This window comes from Haplochromis burtoni, unplaced genomic scaffold (genome assembly GCF_018398535.1).
Source record: "Haplochromis burtoni strain Fernald_Lab_line unplaced genomic scaffold, NCSU_Asbu1 Contig_81, whole genome shotgun sequence".
Classification (NCBI taxonomy): domain Eukaryota; kingdom Metazoa; phylum Chordata; class Actinopteri; order Cichliformes; family Cichlidae; genus Haplochromis; species Haplochromis burtoni.
Genome location: NW_024582442.1, coordinates 940,116 through 961,606, shown reverse-complemented (window position 1 = coordinate 961,606; position 21,491 = coordinate 940,116). Strand labels below are relative to the sequence as shown.

Here is a 21,491-nt window from a genome sequence, read left to right as displayed (position 1 = left end):
CAATGTGTCAGAGGATTGTCATAATATCCTGCTTAAATACACAGCAAGTGTCACTCCACACACACACACACACACACACACACACACACACACACACACACACACACACAGACACTCAAGAATGGACCATAGCTAATGACCAAAATGCACTCGCAAACACGTCTCCAGACCTGCTAACGCTGAGAAACAGAAATGCATTAAACCCGGCGACATTTGAGAAGCACACGTGTAAATTAAGTTGCTTGATTATGACTTGCTATAAATCCTACACACACACACACACACACACACACACACACACACACACACACACACACACACACACACATATATATGCATCAGAAATATATTTTTTAACAATACAACCAAGAAGAGGTCATTCACGATCAAAATTTAGTAAGAGAAGAATATCAATTTGTAAAAATGTATATATTTTTTCCACTCTGCTCGCATCAGCTGACACGTTGGCTTCTTTGATCACGAGGGAGGCCGGCTGAGCCTTTTACGCCCCGAATCAATCATGTCTTGCTAATAATTTGCCTGTTAGCAGATGGGAAAATAACAAGGCTGATCAATCCAAGCTGCACTGTTTCCTTATGCTATCTGGTGATTTACTGCTCTCTGTCTCATGTATCATGCCACAAACCAGACTGTGGAAGACTACGAGACGGGGAGAGAGGCGCAGAGAGTTCTGGTAATAGAGTTAGGCACTGTGAGCTATGAAGGAGATCTTTTAACGGACAACTGCGTTTCCCCTTTTTTTCCCTTTTTTTTTTGTTAAGTGACTGTGAAGGCCCATAAGCCCATTTACAGCTGACATTTCCTTCTCTCTTTCCTGCATGCTTAAGACTCATGCATTAAAATCTTTTTGTATATTTCGCCACACAGACAAAAAAAAAAAGTAACAAAGGTCAGAGGGAAAAAGCACTTGATTTCTGAAATCTGAGCATGGGTCATTCACTGTGCTGCGTTCAAGCGTAAACTCAAGAAGTGATTAACAACATCTGTCAGTGTTTAGAGCTCGATTCTATTCATTTATATTAGGGAGCAAAAGTAGGCAGCAGTCACGCCATAAATTCTGCACAGTGTACATTATATAAACAAGCTGTTTTGCTTGAGTGAGACTGCTGTAACCATCATGTCCCACCAGGCCAGGGTGAGATCAAACTGCCCTGAGGCCCTGTGTAATGCTTCCCTCCACACACATAAGGCTTTACTCCGGGGGAAAGTGCTGCCAGGTCACCCTGAGAACCACCACGCAGTGAACAGGCCTACAGAGACTCCCAGGTCCTCTGGCTAATCCCTGGAGAGAACAGGGAGTTTAGGGGAGGGCTCAGACGAAGGCGGCGGTGTGGGCGCACACTGAAAAGTGGTCAGTACAATTTGAAGTTTTAGAAAAGGAGAAAAAACATCCAGCATCATCTTATCCTTTTCGGAAATAATCCCTCAAAGGCACTTTCTGCACACTGGACACTCTTTTGTCCATATTAAATGTACTTTAATTTGATTATAAACCAACAGATAAAGAAGAAAGAAATATTTCTGCTGAAAAAAAAAATCCTGTTTACGGATTTTTTCCCCCTTACATAAAAATTAGGTAGTTGAAAAAATATTTAAACATGGAAAACTGGAAAAACAAGGAAAAACTAAGATCGCAACTGCCAGACCAAATATACGTAACAAATGGTTGCAAACGTTTTCAGGCGTCACAGTAAGAAACCACTGTTCTTAGACATAATCATACACTAAACGTTCCACAAAGTGCAGCCCCAAGAAGGCAGTACGCATTGACAGCATCATAAACTAATGTTAAACTTTAAAGAAACTTGTTAAGAAGCTCGACAGAGATTGCTGCAGATTTCTCTCTCTCCCTCTTTTTTGCCCTCTCCCACCGCCCCCCCCCCCCTTTTCATCCGCTCTCACTCTCATTCGCAGAGCTTTCTCTTTGAATGATTCCAAGTGACATGTTTCCAGTTCCTGGCCCCTTAACAGTGTCAATTAAAGCAAGAGAGAGAGAAAGAGAGATTGAGTGGGTTCCAGGGTTTTGGCTGCTGCTCTGCTCTCTTCAGTCCTCTAATCCAGAGAGCTGACATTCAGCCCAGCACAACAACCCTGGGAGCACCGAGAATCAAAGGGCTTCACACAGACTTTAGGAAGGGGAAGGGGAAAGGGGGGTGGTAGTGGTGGGGCGAAGTATTTGAGAGGTGGACAACACCAAAAGATACAACAACTCGAGAATATGCAAAAGGAAGAGATGTGAAATAATAATAATGAGAAAAGTGGGAGGAGTTGACAGATATGGAGAACAGAGGAGAATCCAAAAGAAGAAGAAAAAGAAGGAGGGGGGAAAAAAATAACAGGCAGAGGAAAAGATGGATACAGTGCCAGAGAGCTGTGAAGAGACACCAACAGCAAGTGAGGCAGAGAGTTTTGGATGAAGAGAGGGACGGAGTAAAGGTTAGAAGCTGTGAAGCAAAGAGCAATGCCAAGTCACACACTGACTGCACTTACAGCAAATGTGAAAAAGTGGCTAAAAACACTTAAAGTCACACTGTCTCACTCTCTCGCTTTTTTTTTCTTTTTTGGTGGGGGGGGGGGGGGGGGGGACTGACACAGGCTTACACATTTCTGGGCAACATATCAGGCCACATAGCTGCGTGAGGAAACATCCGCGAAGGGAATCATAAAATCACACGACCGCGAGGTCTGAACAGCAACGCAATTACTGTACAGATGGCTCCCCTGACTACAGAACAGTGTGTGGAGGGATTGCGGTTTGGCTTGCTTTATTTTTGTTTTTGTTTTTTTAGGATTTGGAGACTTATTTAAAGACCTCTGTGACATTACACAGCATTTAGATCGAAGGCCAATTTAAATAAAAATTGAAATTGTGAAGCCTGATAACATTTCATGGTTCCTGCTGAAGTCATCTACCTGCTTTCAGGTCGCTCGGGACATTTAGCTGTAGTGCAGTGAGCCACCTTGTGGCTTCAAACTGTAAACCAGCTCACATGCAATCAATTCTTTTCTTTTTGGCTCCACCTTCTGGTAGCTTAGGGCAACTAAAAAAAACAATTTGTGAATAAAAATAACACAAAAAATTACAGTAAGGGAAAATTTAACATTATGTTATTCGAAGCCACAACAAAAAAGGTAAAGAAATCAATAATTTTGACTTTATGGAGCAACTTAGCTGATATTAAATAGAATGAAATATTTACTATAAATTTATTTTGGAGTACCACTGAATACCTCGAGGAATGTAGGAACAGCCCACTAATCTAGCCTCATTCGCTTTTAAAAGAAACACACACAATCTCATAATATTTATAACACAATCTACTCACACAACACTTCCATGATCTTTAAATGTATGCAAAAATAACCCAAAATAACCCTTCCCATAAGTTAGTTCCTAAACACGTAAGTTAGTTCCTAAACACGTGGCAGGCTCAGTCTGAAAAAAGCTGTCCAAAGTTTTTGATTATATTTTCTTAAAACTGCGCATAACAGGCTTTGAATGTGTTAGTTCCTGTTTGGTGACTGGTTAGAAGTGTTATCCAGTCAACAGAGATGTGTGTATGAACCCTGCTGTATGAAACAGAAGTGTAAACGGTTTAGCTTCACCTTTCTTTGTTTGTTAAATAAACTTGAGAACCTGGACAACAACGGGTCAGTTACTGTAGTTTTCACACAGTGTCTTTATTTTTATGATAACAAATACAAACACAAGACAATATGTAAAATGCTAAGTCACACCATCCCTCAAAAAAAACCCAAAAAACCCCCAACAAATAATTACATTTGAATAATTTTAAAACTGAGTTTGCACGCACTGAAGGATTATATATATGTATACACATATATATGTATATATTTTTATATATATATATATATATATATATATATATATAAATATATATATATATATATATATATATATATATATATATCTATATATATATATATATATATATATATATATATATATATACATATATTTATATATATATACACATACACACACACACACACACACATCAGGGGTGCAACGATACTCGTATCGATATTGAACCGTTCGATACAGTGCTTTCGGTTCGGTACGCATATGTATCGAACAATACAAATTTTTAATTTATTTTATCAACTTTCTTCTGACGATGCTGTCTGTGTTGAGAGCTCAGTGGATCTGCGTTCGACTACTCCGCCTAGGCTGCACTGTCGAGCGCAGATCCACTGAGCACAGCACAAGCTAGCAAGACAGAAGCTAAGCTCGTTGCAACATGGCAAATTGAACCTCCCCACCCTCATTCAGATCTGGCCTTTGGAACTATTTCATCATTCATCTATTCCGTCATTTAGACAGCCGTTAGCACATGATTCTCCTTATGGGGACCTGATATGTTTAATATGCTGCTGAGAATATACCCCAGAAGAAGCGTATAGTATAGCTTTTATTTTGGAAAGAGCCATTTCTCTGTAATAAACTCTCTTTTCCAAAGATGAGGGATTTCTGCAACATTAAATTTAAAAACTGAACGTTTGAGTTAAAATATATATTTATACTTTTAATAAATGACAAATTAAAAAAGCATGAACATTTTTTTGTATCGAAAAAATATCGAACCATATCACCAAAGTATCAAACCGAACCGAACCGTGAATTTTGTGTATCGCTGCACCCCTAATATCTATCTATCTATCTATCTATCTATCTATCTATCTATATATATATATATAGAAGAAGGAAAAAAGTGACCTGACCAATTAGTGTGTTTTTGTAATAATAATAATAATAATAATAATAATAATAATAATATTTTTTAATAATTATTATTTTTCCTCAACCTTGAAGGGGAAAAAAAACCATACAAAATTAAACAGTTTAAACTCTCCTATGTATAACTAATAATAAAGATTATTGTCTTTATTCAGGACAAGGTTATAAGTTGCCTCTAGCTACTAAAAAGCTGTATAAAAGATCATTTGTGCCAAATGCAACATTTGCTCATAATTGTCAGTCTTTTTATTATTAATTGATTTGTGACTTGGTGAGCCAAATTTTCCACTAATGTGGGCAATAAATTTATTCTATTCTATTATTAATAAGGCGACTTTCAATCCTCTCACTGACCTGCTCTCGTTGTCCAGGAAAACGGAGCCACTGCTTTCACAGAGGGCCTCGCTAACGGGGGACAAGCAGAAGGGAGAGGAGAAGGTGTCCGAGTCCGAACCCATAGTGCTGTCCCGGCTCACTTCATCAGACAGCTCACAGGAGCCCTCGTCGCCTTCCTCCCCACCTGAGGGCAGCTGCTGCTGGTGTGAGGACGGATCGGCTCCAGCCTCGACCACCAGGCTGTGGCTCTCTGTGGAGGTGCTGCTCGTAATGTTCCTCTCCTCATCCTCGTCTTCCTCCTGGGCTGCTGGGGGACGGGAGTGAGGTCTGGAAAGGATGTTTATAAATTGAGTTCCTTGAGAGTATTTCAGTTCATGCTTTACTGAAAACTGCTTCCCACTACTGTGTGGTGCTGATCGAGATATCAGCACCGCATAAACAACCCAGAGACACATTTTAAGTAACACGTTCTTGTACCGTCTGCCTCTGCGGCGGGCGTTCCTGCGTACAGGCGAGCTCTCCGGAGTGATGTATCGCAGCGCCTCTTCATCCTGCCTCTGGATGCGGGAGTTGGGGACCCAGGTCAGGATAAGAGTGGTGCCCAGGCTCTCATCCTTCTCCACATGGACACAGAGGTAGCCTGCAGAGGGCAACAAAACCTTGATCGTGTTATGACTAATTATGGTGGAGGTAATTTGGGAATGTAAGAAGAGCTTGTGAAGCATTTTATATATAGCAGTCAATTTAAAACAAACACGTAACTCGAGAACAGGGAGATGATGATGACGGAGGAAGTGTTGCTCATATATGCCAGGAAAAAAGGCAACACGTATTCAAAACCACTCCACTAGCCGTGTACGGTCTTTACATGTATGAATAAGGCAAGTAGACAAAGGTAAAGCAATTCAACTAACGACCAAAGGCTTCATAAAACAGAGGAACAGCTCTTGTTTGAATTTATGAGGCAGTACAATAAAAACCTGAATGAAGTTTACAGCAGCTTATCGGACACAGCTATAAATGTCACATGGTTTAGAGCCCCTTTAATATTACCTTTTAGATAGAGGTTAGAAGTATAACTCTAGCTATTTTAACCTTGATTTCAAAGCAAAAGTTTGCTCTTTTGGATTAGCAGCAGTATCAGTGAGGTTTATATAGGTTTATATTAAATCAAGTGCCTTTTTACTCAATTAAATTTACTGCTCTTTTTATATTTTTAAAACGTCTTCTCACATTTTCTTCTTCATTTATCGTTTTATGGTTTTCATGTTTGTCTTTTTATATTCCCTTGTGTTTCTTCTATATCTAAATGCATGATAGCTAAAAGAGTGTGACATCGCCTGCTTCACAGTTGAACACTTTCCCCAAACAGGCAAATTTATATTCCATCTATTCAAATCCAAAGGTTATCACTAGATCATTTCTACATATTTGACACTGGTGTGAAATTCTATCATCGCTGGCATGTGGATTGTTGAGTTGTGGTCACAAACACGTTTTATTAGGTCAAAGTGACCTTGACCTTTGACTGTTGAGTTCATACTTCAATCCAATTTGTGCTTTTTGCATTCACATACAGTGCTTTGCACCCCTCATTTCTTTACATTTTGCTTCTAAGGAGCCAGACTTTTTTTTTTTTTACATGGTCTTGAGCAGTAGCTTTCCAAATATATTTTCAATTATACCAGGGGAACACTTTTGTTGGTTAAGCCACTTAACACTGACCTGGGAGTTACTCAAACATACAAAACGGCACCTAACCAAAGGTAGCCAAAGATAAGACAGTTGGACGAGTGTGAAATGTTTGCACCAACAAAGTGATTTCTACAGAGCCATGAGGTGAAAACATTTGAGGAAGAGACAAGAGAAGAAGTGTCAGGCGTTAACAAAAAAATAATAATTATAATAATTCAGCAAAAGGACATCTAGTCCTTTTAGTGAATTATTATAATTTGTATTAATTAGTATAATTCCAGCTATAATTTATAGCTGGAGAGTGTCTGAAAGTCACATCCTATTCAGCTGATCAATGAACTGTTCACAGAAGCTTTGTCAGGGTGGCTGTTAAGAAGAAAAAGAAGGCTGAGAACTTGTCAATATCTAAGGAGGAGGTCAGGAGAGAGGGATAACAGTGTCTAGACCCATCTGTAAAATATGATGGAGACTGTCATGGTTTGGTGCTGCATTTCAGCCCGTGTTGGGGATTTTGTCAAAACTGAGGTACAGAAAAATACCTTCAGATTTTCATCCACCATAAGTATCTGAAAGATGTCTGACGTGGCACCTGCTTTATTTTTCAGTATGACAGCGTTCCCAAAATACACGGCCAATACGTTAAAAGCTTACAGGGATAGAAAAAACACAGAGTGGAACATTAGCCACGGACTGGCCAACCCAGACCCCAGACCTCAGTGTGGGATCATCTTGACAGATAGAGGAACAAAAGGCATCCAACATTCAGAGAAGAGCTTTGAATATCCTTCAAGAAGCCTGGAGAGCTATTCCTGAAGACTGCTTAAAGAAATTACAAGAGAGATTGCTAAGAGTTCACGCTGTGCCGTGACACTAAATATTGACTTTTAACTGCTGTGTTTGCCTTATATATACTGTAAATTGCTGCACCCATTTCCCATTTTTTAGCAAAATAAAAAGAAATGAAGGGTAAATAAAGACTTTTGCACAGTAGTGTAATCTCCCGGAGTTTCTCAAATAACATGTTCTGAAGAACGAGGCATGTCACATTGACCGTCTTTGCACTTTGACCAGTTGTGCCAAACCGCCAAAGAGATATCACATTCACAAGTTGGAATGAACACACATCCCCCAAAGTATAACACCTCCGGTTGTGGCGGCTGCCAGCGCCGAGGTGTAAAAAGCACTTCCATGCCAGTTACAGATAGATAAAACACAATGTAATGTAATGCATGCGCTGCAAATACAACACAATCAAACAGACAAATGCACTGCAAAGTCAGTAATACCCTGCAAAAAAGTCTAAGTAACAGCTGGGGACAAATAGCTGACTTGAGCAAATTAAAAGGGTACAAAACACTTAACAAGTGTCTCAGCCATTTTCACTTTTTCATCATGACCTCTATAAACAACTGTATTACTGTCTTGGCTACTTGCAGCACATTTATGTATTTTCTTCTGTTGTATTTGTCAAGTTGAAAAGTTTAGAAGAAGAAACACTTGGTTCAGTCTAACCTGGGTGGTGCTCAGCCAGGCCAGGCAGGGGCTCCGCGGGGTGCACGCAAACATTATTTTTGGAGAAGATAATCTCGCCATCCAGTCCCGAGCGTAACGATGAGCCCCCCGCCCCAGGGTTAAAGGTCAGGAGGTCGGAGGCCTTGGAGGAGGCACGCCGTAGGAGCCGACCCAAAGACATCTCCTCAGGCACCAGGACACTGCGCCCATCCTCTGAATATGAGAGATTAGGGAGTAGAAAAAGTCATCAGGTGAAGGGGAGGATATAAAGGAAAAATTAAAAGTATAATTTCAGTAAGGTAAATATTTGACAGAAGGTGCAGCACAAATTGGTTTAAGAGCTGCACTGATCCTCCGTCACACGTGTGCTAGTATTTACTGCAGTGTCCTTACTGCAACGCCCAGCCCTACAAGGATCCCCTCTCCCCGCCGTACTTGTTCAGCACTTCCCCATCCCACATTTTCTCTGCCGTGGACCTGCGCTCCTAAACACATTACCACCTTCTGCATACTGTACTACTGTGTAGCCGAGGGTGTCCCACCTTTTGCAAACAGCACACACATATGCCGTTGTGTGTACACACACGGAGAGAAAGACGTGCGCAAACACACTTTACTCCATCTGTGTGAAATTCAGGGCAGTTATCAGTAGCCAGCAGATGACATCAATGCCAGCAATGAATTGGGATCAGCTTGTCACACCAGCAGTGTTTAACTTGTCTGCTTTAGAAAGAAAGCTTTGTGCGATGTCAAGTTAGATGTAACAGGGCTCTTTTGAAGCTTCTGCTTCGGCGTGTTGTTGAAGGCTTTCGTCATGGATAAGGTTTAAAGGGGATCTTAGTTTGCAGACTCAAAGAAAACTAATTAAAGCCTTACTTTTGCATTTAACTTCTCTTCATTGACATCAAAGAACTGCAGAATGCAATGATAACTTTTATTTATCTTAGCTGTGCCTGTATCTTTGAATCCAATGCAAGTGTGTAACCTTGTTCTCTTGCAGGCTGAACACCCCGGCATGTACTCCTCACTATCTGAGGAATGTTCCCTGCTTTTTCCTCAGAGGGCATGTTTACCTCTGCTTGATTAAGAAGCCACCCCACTTCCTGATGCCAGGCCCCAGACAGGAAAGCTACTGGCACGAAATCCGGTGCAGGACCACTTTTTTGGGGGGTGGGGGTGGGGGTTAGAAAGTGTCTGTGGTTTCTTGCAGATGTCAGTAATCTTAGGCTTAGTCCCATTTTACTAGTTTTGCTCATCACTGTTTTTAATTTAGTAGATTAATTAGTAGATTAACACATTAACATTTTGTTGAATTTGGCACAAGATTAGTCTGCTACTGAACCCGTCATAAGACAATCTATTGTGCACTCACCTGCCATTTCATTAAGTACAACGGTTCAGCTGCTTAATACAAATGTCTGATCAGCCAATCACATGACAGCATTCAGGCACAAAGACATGGTCAAGATAGCCTGCTGAAGTTCAAACTTGGGCTGGGCCATATTATACCCTTCACGGTAATACCGGTATAATGTTAGGCAACGATAAGAAAATAAAATATCGCGATAGAATATGGGTAAAACGCGCATGCGCAGTGCCTTTGTTCCAAAAAGCATGGCGGCAACGGAGAATGAGAAGGGGGGAAGCGGATCGTTGAGTGCAATGGATGAACCAGAATTGGTTTGTAAAAATGGTGCAACTTCAGTGATGTTGAACTGGTTTGGTGTTTGTCTGTCAGATACCCACCAAAGGACATTTTTTTGTAGAACATGCAAGCGGCCGGGTCCCAAAGTCAAACGAACAACTGTGGCATATTGAGAGTTAAAAACTGTCTAAATGATTTCACCTTTAATAAAATGATCAGCACTGCTGCTTTACCAGGGGTAACAATTAAGTTTAACATCCAAGCATCCATGAAAACAGAATTTATTACATTTAACGGAGTTAGAAGTTAGCAGGAAGTTAGCTCGCTAGTTTCACTAGCTACCTAAGCATGATATTGCATGTTCTGACTGAGAGATTTCTGAAAAAATTAAAACGTACAGCTCTGCTATCACTTCCAACATAAATGAAGACAGGAAACTAAACAGCAGTGACATTTGTAGGGTTACTGAAGTTGGGCTAGCTGGTATATAATGATGTGCTACGTGATCGCTAGCGACACAGCTATGTTAGCATAGTAAAAACAGTGAAGCTGCAGGATGAACGCTAACACTTTTCCACTCGATAAACGTGAGGGTTCCTGATGGTTAGAGACAAATGCAATCGCATGGCAGCATGCTATAAACGGACCAAACTTCAGTCTGAGATAATCCAGCCACAATACAAGGTTAGTCATTAATATACTGCAACAACATGGGAATAGAGCAGCTGTGATAGAATACAGCATTAATGAATCAATGGTACAGAAGTGGAGGAAGCAAGAAGTATGAGTTGAATAAAGTTTGATTTATCTGACTGCTTTGTTTCGCTTAATGTGCCTTATAATCCCGTGCACCTTATGGTCCGAAAAATACATATTTGACTTTTTTATTTGGCACAATGCAGTTTAATGTTGCAAAGCACCTCTTTTTAACTTCAGTGGATATTATACATGGTTATGCTCAGGATACATCTGCCCATTTCTACTGGAAATGCCCTTGGATTAAATTTTCAGCAATAAATTTGCATTTGCACTGTTAAATTTTTATATAGCTTTAATGCACATAAAAAACAGCTGCTTTTTTTTTGTGCTAGTAAAGTTGTGGAGTTGTATTTTGTCTCCCATCAATTATATCGTCAGTTATATCGTTATCGCAAATTTTCAAATATATATCATGATAAATATTTTTGGCCATATCGCCCTGCTCTAGTTCAAACTGAGCATCAGAATAGAGACAAATGCTCATTGCATGGTTGTTGGTGCCAGACGGCCGTTCTGAGCATTTTAGAAACTGCTGATCTCCTGGGATTTTCCCACACAACCATCTCTAGTGTTTACAGAGAAGGGTTGAGGAAAAAAATAACCAGTGAGCGGCATTGGTCTGCGTAAAAATGTCTCTTTGATGAAACAAAGGTTTGCAGAACAGCATCAATGAATCCACAACACCTCAAACACTGAAACAGATGGGCTGCAGAAGTCGACACCTCCTATCAGCTAATAACAGGAAACTGAGGCTACAGTCCACACAGGATCACCAACAGTGGACAACAGAATATTGGAAAACATTGCCTGGTCTGATGAGTCTCAATTTCTGCTGCCACATTTGAAGGGTAAACAACATAAAAATCATGGATCCATTCGCAGGTCACGTGATGGTGGTGTTGTGGTGTAGGGGATATTTTCTTGGCAATCCTCCACAGTCACCAGATTCAATCCAACAGAGCACCTTTGGGATGTGGTGGAACAGGAGATTTACATCATGGATGTGAGCCAAAAAAGATTTGTGTGATGCTGTCATGTTAATATAGACCAAAATCTATGAGGAATGTTTCCAGCACCCTTTTTGAATCTGTGCCACAAAGAATGAAGGCAATTCTTAAGGGGGAAGGGGGTTCTAACCACTACTCGGAAAGTACAGCTAATACAGTAGCCTATGAGTGAATATACATAAATACTTCAGACTAGCAGTAAATGAAGAAAAAGAATAGTTGTATTTCTGCATACTCTGATCCATGCACATAAAACATGCAAACTGACCATTATTCAAATAATAAGAGGGCTAGACCGTAAAAATGATTCTTTTGTGAAATCCCTGCTACTGTGTAGTTATTTTGGTCTGTATGCGATTACAGGGTGAACCGGGTCATCTTCTCAATCAGGCTGGACAGCGTCCTCTCACTCTTTCCTTCCCCCTTCATCTTTATGCTGTCAACGCCTTGGCGTGCGCGCACATTCCCTCTCTTCTCTGACCTTTCAGTTTTATCAAACCGCTCACATGCTCAAGACTGAAACACCATGTTTGCCTCAGTCTAGTCCTGCTGTGACAGACAGAATGATGCACATTTTTCGCAAACTTTTAACGGATCACCTGCCAGAAAGATTGAAACTCTTAATGTGAACATGAAACTTTGCAAGACTGAAGCTGAGCTGAAAATGTAGAAAGCAACAAGCTTCCACGATCTCAAATTCTCACCTCTGGGCTACATTAATTAAGTTGTCACATTGTGACATATGAATGAAGGAGCCAATACTTAACTCTCCTATTTCATCACCACTGTATATTAATGCCTAAGGCAGGTGGAAAAAGGAAGGCTGAGAAACAAGATTCTTCTGAAGTCAGCGAGTTATGATAAAACGTTACAGGTGACTCAGTGGGAAACGGTTATAAACACAGCATAGTTCTCTCATTTTTTCTTTTTGGTGTTTGGCCAAACTTGTTTTACATGTTAAAATGACTTAAGTGTAAACCAATATTAAGTTTTTTCAGATATGGTGTTGATAACTTGCAGTACAAACAGGACAAAGATAAGTAGCTTTTTTATAGATAGAATTGAAAAGATGATTCACCTTTTTTAATTTTATTTTATTAAATATGAAGTGATAACATGTATCCATCTCATTTTGCAACAGAAACAGACCACAAACTACAACTTGTCTCTAACAGGTCCCACACATAGGGAGCACTTTGAGAAACTTAACTTAATTACGATGCGCTCAGGTTATACAGATTAGACGTGCACCCGTGACGTGGGTCAACGCGTTTCTGAGGACATAAAAGGGTGCCTGGGGGTGGTTTGATCCCTGCCCTGACTGCGGTGGGGCAGCCTGTGCAGCAGAGGCGTGCCGTGATGTCCATCAGCTATCAATACAGTCCTGACAGGCAGCATCCGCCTGACAGCGGAGGCGAGGATGGACAAGCCTATTTACACGCAGGCCCTTACGAGTATTTACTGTGGCTCTGTGGCCTGAGCCTCACTCTGTAGCACCTTGAACATAAATATTTTACTTTAGCTCAGCTGAGCCATGGCCGAAATCCGACTGCTTGGCTGGTGTTTTAAAGCCGTCCGCGTTTGCATGCAACTTAAAAGTTGCCGGGAGACAAAAACACTTCGGGCTCGTACCGGAGAAAAGCGTCCTCCTCGGCGCTTTGGCACACACCTGTTCCAGCGGCAGAAATGAATGAATAACAAGCAAATTGTAGAGAAGCGGAGCGAGAGGGGAAGGGGGCTAAAGCAGCTGAGCTCTCACCGTCAGTCCCGCCGCAGGAGTCTACAGCCCACACCGGACAGCCATCACACCGGGCAGGCAGGGGCCGAGCGGGACGTACCGGCGCTGTCTCGCCTCCTTTCTCCCAGATCCGGCTCTGTTGTTATTAACTGTAAGTCCTGTTTGTATCCTTGTTTTCCGACAGGGCACGCTACATGTCTGACTGCTGCGGTTTCTACAGCGGAAAAAATACACTTCCGGTTCGAATTTTCAAAGTAAAAGCTCGCGCTAGACTAACAATGCGTGCGGTTTAATTTGTAGCCCGCACATGTCGCGCTTCCTACAACTACCCGATCGTTTGCGTCCTACTTGACTTCACAGCTCCCAGACCAATCCACAAATTTATTGCTGCTTCCGGAAATTTAAATGGGTTTTTCAATCCAAAAAAGCCTGGGCGTAGATTTCATATTCAAAATAGTGAAAGAAAAGTTGGAGCATGGCAGCATTTGAAAATACAAATGCATTTCACACCATCCGCAGTCGTCATCGGCCCCAGCCTATCATAAAAAAGCAGAGCTTTTTCATCATAAGTGACGTTTTAAAGGTCACTGGCAAAGGCTTGAATACAGTTGGTCAGAGGCTCTTCACACACCAGCACTGCTGCCTTTACCTGCCAGTACAAACCTGATTATTTTTTTAGGTTTTTTCCCACTAGAATAATATGCTTAATGTAAATCATACAACCATACATACATACATACCACTCAGAATACAAAGTGTGCAGTAGTTTTGTGTCAAATGCATACACTAGTGGGGCATGCAAGTCCAATTACTCAGAGGGAGCATGATCACCCTCATCCAAGGATTCATTCAGCTATGAGTCAGTTACATCATGGTTGGCTTTTATCAAACTGTTCAGAGGACACAATAAATGTGACATCTCATCATAGTAAATGCTACACAAGTGCTGCAGACAAACAATTTTGAATTATTTTTTAACTATGCACAAAAAAAAAAAATGCAAAAATCATTTTCAAAAATAAAAACAATTAAAATAGTTATAAAAAATAAATACATTTCAAGGCATTAAACCGTTTTGAGTGTAGCAGTTAGGACATGCAAACCAGATATACCACGGTGGCTCCCGTGCTGTGATATTATCATGTCCTGTTTTGTTTTTTTGTTGTTGTTTTTCAACAAACCTGCTGATCCAAATTCCAGGCAATTTTGAAGAAGAGATGCAGCAAGTCTACGGTGCACAAAATGAGTGTTTTTTTTCTTTTAAATGAAACTCAGTGTATTAGAGAATCCACTGGACCGTAAACACTTCTGACATGGGTAAGGCCAGACTAGTCACTGCTAAAACCTATGAGAAGAGACAGGGAGGAGAAAGACAAAAGTTTATTTGAGGCAAAGAAATGATGGAAGTAGTGGGGCTCATATGTTGCTGGTTAAAAGCTCACCATGGTGTCAGCGCGATATGTAAAGTCCCTGACTTTCTCCCCATTTGCTAAAATGTAGCGAGGTGGTGAAGGCACCCCGAAAACCTGCAGCCCTCCCAGCACCAGACTGTCCAGTGCCCCATTCAGCTTTAGAGGGTTACTCACAACCTGAGACTGAAGTAAAGGCAGAGATGTGTGTGAAACACTGTCCCTCATTCACACTTTTTGCATCAAGCAGTCGTGCATCACAATGCATAGCAAAGTCTCTGCTGCTTTCCATATGGAAATATAAATAATCTCTACTTACCTGTTCAGCAGAGAAGATAACGTAGCAATAATTTTGCATTTCAAAAGTGTCGACGCTCTCGCCATCATCCCAAAACAAGTCGCCCCGGGCCCAGCCGCCCGCTGACAGCGCCACAGTCAGGAAGAAAGGGTTGTTGCGTGAGGCTGTGGTTGTCAAAGCAGGCTCCTGCGCAAGAAAAGGGAAGATCAAAGAAAATATGATGTTAAATTACAAAACATCCTCTTTTCTTCCAAGTGTCTCAGCTAGTTTTGAACTTTAACACCTCATCTAGGAAGTCGTGACAGTAATGGGTCAACATTTGATCATAGAAACTGTGGATGAAAAGAGATTTCTCCCATGTAGCGAAATAATTCCTTCAAAGAGCTGTATTGCTTATAAAGAAAAGCATCACAGGGTGAAGTGATGTACTGCTAATGACTACCGTAAACTGCAATGTCTGAATGAATAACTATCCAGTAAACGATGTGCTTTGCTTTGTTCTTTTATACTGAACTCAAGCATAACTTAACAAGCCCTTTTTAAAATCAGTTTTTCCATCAAACCTGTAAATTGTGTCTCCAAACAGAATCAAGATCTTCAAACATTTGCTTTTTTCCCCTAAAACAAACACCCACCTGCTGGGGAATGATGTGTCCTTCCCTCACATGAACATTGATGGTGTCCAGAGGAGCTGGCAGGAGCAGGAACTGCCCTTTACTGTAGAAAGGCTGACCCTTGAGAGGCCAAAACACAACATAAGGTTGTAAATCCAGTAAACACTAATGTCACGTCCCTCCATGGTTCATACATGATTCATACATGATTTATTATTGTGTGGCTCATACATTCTAGTGGTGTTGTCAGAGACGGCTGAATATGACTGAGTGACTCACATTGTGCAGGCTGTACCAAGTGGCGGGGGGCAGGTATGCAGCCAGTTCTACAGCCCCTTGCTCTAAAACTGGACTAATAAGAAGTGAACTCCCCCACAGGAACTGTTTGTCTATGGTCCGACTGTTAGGGTCATTGGGAAACCTAAGAGCGATGGACATACAGGGAAGAGGAAAAGAAAGATGAAAAGTGAACTGTGATGGCCTAAATGGCTTTGTTTATGTGTTACAATAGAGTACCAAAAAAGTAAGGGAAGAATAGCTATGAAGAGGACACACACTCCATGAATAGAGGTCTGGCCACAGTTTCAGCAGAGGCGTGTGCATGGTGGAAGAGTGTGTAAAGGAACGGCAGTAGGGAGTAACGGAGATATAGCGCACTCCGCATAGCTGCCTGGGCCCGCTGCCCAAACACATAGGGCTCTTGAGCCTGAGGGACAAGACAAACACACACACAGTGAAGAGATTGAGTTACTCCTTTTCAATAATAGATGAAACAGATGGACGTCTCTACATGACCCGAGAAAAGAAAAACATGCTGGATAAACCTCTTCTTCATCATATAACTCCCCCGACAGTTACTGTCACTAAACAGTTTGCACGTGCATCTGAATTAACAGACCATAAACATAACCAGTATCAGCGTCCGTATCTCACAGCATTGGGCTTGTCATTGTGGTTCCTCATAAATGGGTAGAAGGCCCCAAGCTGCATCCACCGAACGCACAACTCCTCAGTGGTGTTGCCTCCAAAGCCGCATATGTCCGCTCCCACCAGAGGGACCCCGAACAGGCTGAACTGCAGCACCGCTGGAGGGGACAGGTGCAAAAGCTCCATTTAGGTCAATTCACTATCAAGCTGTGGTAACTTCAAAAATACATTCCAATTCTGATGTTTTGGGTCAATATTCTTACGAGACGAGAGGATCTCAAAAAGCCAGTTCATGTGACCTTTCAGAAATGACATTTCCTCACCAGGAATTGAGAATCTGAGCTGCTCCCAGTCACTCCTGACATCTCCTGTCCACACTCCAGAAAAGCGTCCGATGCCGGGGAAAGAGGAGCGTGACAGCACAAAGGGTCTCTTCCTCTGTATCTTCAGCAGAGCACTGAGGATGGGAACAAACCCCAGGATAAAAAAACCCCCCACAAAGAACAGCTACATGTACATAATCTATAACACTGGGCACCATTATTCCAAATTCAAATTCTGAATCCTACAAGACATCACAGGAAGTGAGAAGTTATATGACCAGGTGGTAAAAGCATTCGATTTCTATCATTTCATGTCAAATTATTGACTTTTTTATGCAACAATAAAATCCCTGTTTCATAAAATTATAATTTTTACAAAGTGTTACTATATATTTATTACTCGTTCTTTCATCCACAACAAAACAACTAACTGTGCAACTGTGTCTAATCACATCCTGGCCCAACCTGTGTGTTGCATAAGCTTCTGTGAGTCCGTAAAGATTGTGCAGGTTGTAGTGAAATGACATCTTCTGCCGAGCCGACATACAGAGGGTTCCTGAGTTTAACCGTCCTCCAACGACACCTGTGTGTCGGAGAGTTTTGTAGAATAACATTTTGTCTTAAAAAAAACAACAACATAAAATCTGAATGTTTATGTGCTTTTAAATGTGTTACTTGGTGTGTATGGTGGGTTCTCAAGGTCACTGTCAGGACAGCCCTCCACCGAGCCCTGCACAAAACTGGCTGGTTCGTTCATATCCTGTGTGGAAAGAAAAACATGGAAAGCAATTTTTATTTGATAGTGTATAATAAATGTCCACATTTCAAAAAAGTCATGCACATTATTTGTGAATTACAACCCTGTCCTGTGTACACATACAATCCAGAGACCATCCACAGGAACTTTAGAGTGAAAATCTCTGATGCAGTCTTCCCACCATTGTCTGGTGTCTGGGTTCGTGAAGTCAGGAAAGGCTGTTGGGCCTGGCCAAACCTGCGTATACAGAATATGACAACCCCACATTTTCAGATAAAAAAAAATGCTACATACATATTGCCCCCCACCCACCCACCCCGACCCTATCTCACCTTCCCTATCAGGATTTGCCCTGTAGCGTTTTTGATAAAGACATCTCTTTTAAGCCCATCATCAAAGGGAGGGTACGTTCCTGGGGTGCTGCTGCTGCTTATCCCTGGGTCCTGTAACATAAACGAGGAGCCTCAGTCAAAACTTAGGACATTTTTGCTGCCCTCCACTGGAAAAATATGGTTAATACCTGCTTTTAGCTCCAGTGAAAGCAAGAACAAAAATGTTTTGTTTGCATCAAATTCAAATGCAAATGTATATATGTATATAGTAGTTTGTCAGGTCTTTTAAACACAAAGATGTCACACCAGAATAAGGATGTACTTCATCCCTCTCTTGTGAAACTCCTCCACCATTTCTGGCAGATCCCCGAATCTCCAGGGGTCAAAGGTGAATACCCTTCGCTTGTTTGCGTAATCCAGGTCATTCCATTGTACATCCTGTTGGTGAAAATGGTTAAATATTCTCAGGAAAAAGGTAGTTTAATGAAGACTCCAGCTGCCACATAAAATCAGTGAGTGCCTAAGACTTCTAAAGATATTTTCATTCAGTTAGACAGTTTGGCACATCAGCCACCTTATAAACAAGTAATTAAAAAAGTAAACATTAAAATCATAAACATGAAAAACTGAGGACAAACTGCCTTCAATTCATTTTTTAACTATCATTAGAGTTACTGTTGTTACACATGGATCGTTAATGTTATCAATCTAAAATGAAAATTTAGAATGAAAAATAAAATTTTGAATACTTTCTTAAACAAATGTATAAAGCAAATGCACAGATGGAGAATCTTCTATGAATTTCATACCATCGGAAAGTTTTCATCATGCATGCTTTGTGCAACCTTTCGGGTCGTATTAGTGGTCGTGTAACCCCAGCGGCACAGATGAAAGCCCAGCGACCAATAAGAAGGCATCATAGGATAGCCTGGGGACAGATACATGATAACTCTGAAACACATAAATGCATTCCTTCTTTTTCTGATGCCTCAGGACTCGTTCAAATGCACAAACGCTCACATGCTTTTACAAATTACTATTTTCAAACTTCACATCTCTTGTAGTAAGTATACATGCTTATTACTGCATGGACATGTGTTAGTGAATGTCAGCCAGACACTCATTCTGCATACCAATGATCTGAAGGTACTGTCGTATAACACTTTGAGGGTCAGGACCCAAGAAAATGTAGAGATCCAGGATTCCACCGGTGGACACCCAGGTGAGAGCAGGGGTCGGCTGTAGAATCACCTCTACAGAAACATTTGGGAAGTCAGTGAAATGGCATCAGATGCTAGAATCTGTTCTATGGAAAGTGAATTAAAAAAGTGTGGGATGTTGGATCAGAGAGCTCAGTACCAATTGCATTGCTATTTAGAAGGAAAACTCCATGTGCTAAGCCATCCTCTTCCTGTACTATGTAAAATGGGTGGGAGCCATAGAGGTTGGCATCAGCCTGTGGGGAAAGACAGTGTCAACATCATAAAGAAAGCTTACAAAAGACTGTTTAATATGAATGTCTGCTGCCAGACATATAGTCTAAATCGTTTGAGTATCTGTCCAGAAGGGGGCGCTCCTAACCTTTGAGTTTGACGACTGTTATTGAACCACTGCAATAGACTCACATGAGGTGCCATGTCTCTATTCCAGAGAGTCAGGGAAGTCCAGTTTAGATCCAAGAGGAGAGAGGTGTAATGTTCCCCAAGGCCAGACACAAAAGAAGAGGCCAGTGTGGTAGACAGCTGCAGGTACTGGTCAGCAAACAGCAGAGGAGCAACTGTGGTGTTCATACTAAACAGGCAGAGGATGTGTACAAACAAAAAATAAAGTGATTTAAACATATAAGTGAAATGAAAAAACTACCAGCACAAAATGATAAATATGAACAAGCTGACTAAATAAGAGTAAGTTATTGACAGACACTATGATGAAACTCACTATATAGTCCATCCTCAAATACATTAAAAATGAAGCGAACTACTCACATCACCCTTCCATTGGATTTCCGTCGCACCATAAAGCCAAATGGGTCAGACTGGTATTCAGTGGTATAGAGGACACTCTGTGTATTGGCTTTGCTCTGAGGAACACCGCCTGGCAGATGAACTTCATACCGCTGAGATGATGGGTCCTTTAACTTCATAGAAAAAAAAGGTTGATAACTATTTTTCTTTGAAATGACAAAGTATGTAAAATAATAGAGGGTCCAATACTCAGTTTTTTTTTCAAACTGTGGTGCCTGTCCTACTGGTGGGACTCTTTATTTGTGTATTTCATTTGAAAATTACTGGAAAAGTCAGCATAAATATTCATTCCTGGGTTAATTCAAGGACATTCAAGACAAACGTGCTTTTATAAAATAGATTTGTTGGACTATTTCAAACATAAAAATAAAGCAAAGTTAAATTAAAATATTATCCTTGACTGTGTTGTCTTGATCACATGTTTGGGGATGAATGCTTACTGTTAGGTGGAAACAGTCTGCTGTCTCTTGAATGTCATCTAGTCTTAGAGTGGAGATATCTTTGGGGAGGTAGGAGGGGCTGGCACGAGTCAGTGTGGCACCCTGACCCCGAGGAGTAGGTATGAGGGGTCCCATTTTATAGCCAGGATACACACGGGGGTAAAAGCACCAGGGTGGTCCTGCGGAGTCAAGCAGAGGGGCGTAGCAGCATCCTCTGTCCTCACACTCGCTCTGGCTGAGCAGTTTGTCCCTGCCACAGTCAAACCGACTCTCTGGGGCCATGGCGCATTCACTGCCTCTGGAAATATTACATTTCTGGGATCTTTCAGGGTGTATACCCCGACTTGAATTGTTCTGTGGCTTTGCGGGATTATAAACAAGCCGTCCATGTGCCGTGATGTCATGTTGCTCATCCCGAACTGACCCAATCTGTCGTCGGGCTTCACTGGTGAAAAAGCGGTTCATGAACAAACAAGCTAATAAAGAAAATGCGAAGAGGAGCACGGCTACAGTGAAGTGAGACAACAGACCCATCGTGCATTGCTCAGTCTAAGGATCCTTAAATGAACTTTGCGCTGTCTTCATGAAAATATTCAGTGGTAGTAGGGTATGTTGTAGGTCATGTAGCTACATGTAGCAGTCCCAGTCCGGTGTCCAGCGGTTATCTGTTCCCTCTAATCAAATTATCCGCAGTGTCGGAAAATAGACATTGTTGTGAAGTTGCGACACATTAAATCAAGACGTCTACAGTGAATTAGGTTAACCATTAATAGCAAAAACATCAATATGAAGCAACATGAAGGCTAACGCAAAACTAGGGCAAGCATACTGGGATAGTGATGGGTCGGTCGCGAACGAAATGGCTCTTAGAGCCGGTTCTTTGACGTGAACGACG

General features: G+C 41.3%; 2 protein-coding genes across 2 annotated transcripts in view; both read right to left on the bottom strand.

The window, feature by feature from the left end:
- The window catches only part of tbc1d16 (TBC1 domain family, member 16), a 26,488-nt gene extending 12,860 nt beyond the window's left edge, over positions 1–13,628 (bottom strand). The window contains exons 1-4 of the mRNA XM_005925408.3: positions 13,494–13,628; positions 8,324–8,536; positions 5,594–5,756; positions 5,135–5,443 (exon numbers count right to left, since the gene is read on the bottom strand). Of these exons, the coding sequence (XP_005925470.1) occupies positions 5,135–5,443; positions 5,594–5,756; positions 8,324–8,504 (653 nt within the window). The 5' untranslated portion in view covers positions 8,505–8,536; positions 13,494–13,628. The remainder of the gene's footprint in view (positions 1–5,134; positions 5,444–5,593; positions 5,757–8,323; positions 8,537–13,493) is intronic.
- A 1,072-nt stretch (positions 13,629–14,700) lies between these two features.
- Positions 14,701–21,485, bottom strand: gaa (alpha glucosidase). Its single transcript, XM_014334556.2, has 19 exons — positions 20,597–21,485; positions 20,118–20,269; positions 19,758–19,923; positions 19,492–19,588; positions 19,266–19,385; positions 18,942–19,060; positions 18,439–18,570; positions 18,133–18,243; positions 17,924–18,037; positions 17,719–17,803; positions 17,509–17,626; positions 17,044–17,177; positions 16,727–16,878; positions 16,351–16,499; positions 16,073–16,214; positions 15,815–15,913; positions 15,201–15,365; positions 14,915–15,067; positions 14,701–14,817 (listed from the first exon to the last, which is right to left on the bottom strand). Exons 1-19 carry the CDS (start codon positions 21,128–21,130, stop codon positions 14,752–14,754), a joined length of 2,808 nt encoding a protein of 935 aa, XP_014190042.1. The 5' UTR covers positions 21,131–21,485; the 3' UTR covers positions 14,701–14,751.
- Between the last annotated feature and the right edge of the window lie 6 nt (positions 21,486–21,491).

What these genes read in the sequence shown, in the direction of transcription:
- gaa (XM_014334556.2), bottom strand. Translation starts at nt 21,130, where the DNA reads ATGGGTCTGTTGTCTCACTTCACTGTAGCCGTGCTCCTCTTCGCATTT. An exon ending in ATGATGAAAACTTTCCGATG is followed by an intron (nt 18,571 to 18,941) that starts GTATGAAATTCA and finishes TTTCACCAACAG; the next exon opens with GATGTACAATGGAATGACCT. An exon ending in GAAGCTTATGCAACACACAG is followed by an intron (nt 17,178 to 17,508) that starts GTTGGGCCAGGA and finishes TCCCATCCTCAG; the next exon opens with TGCTCTGCTGAAGATACAGA.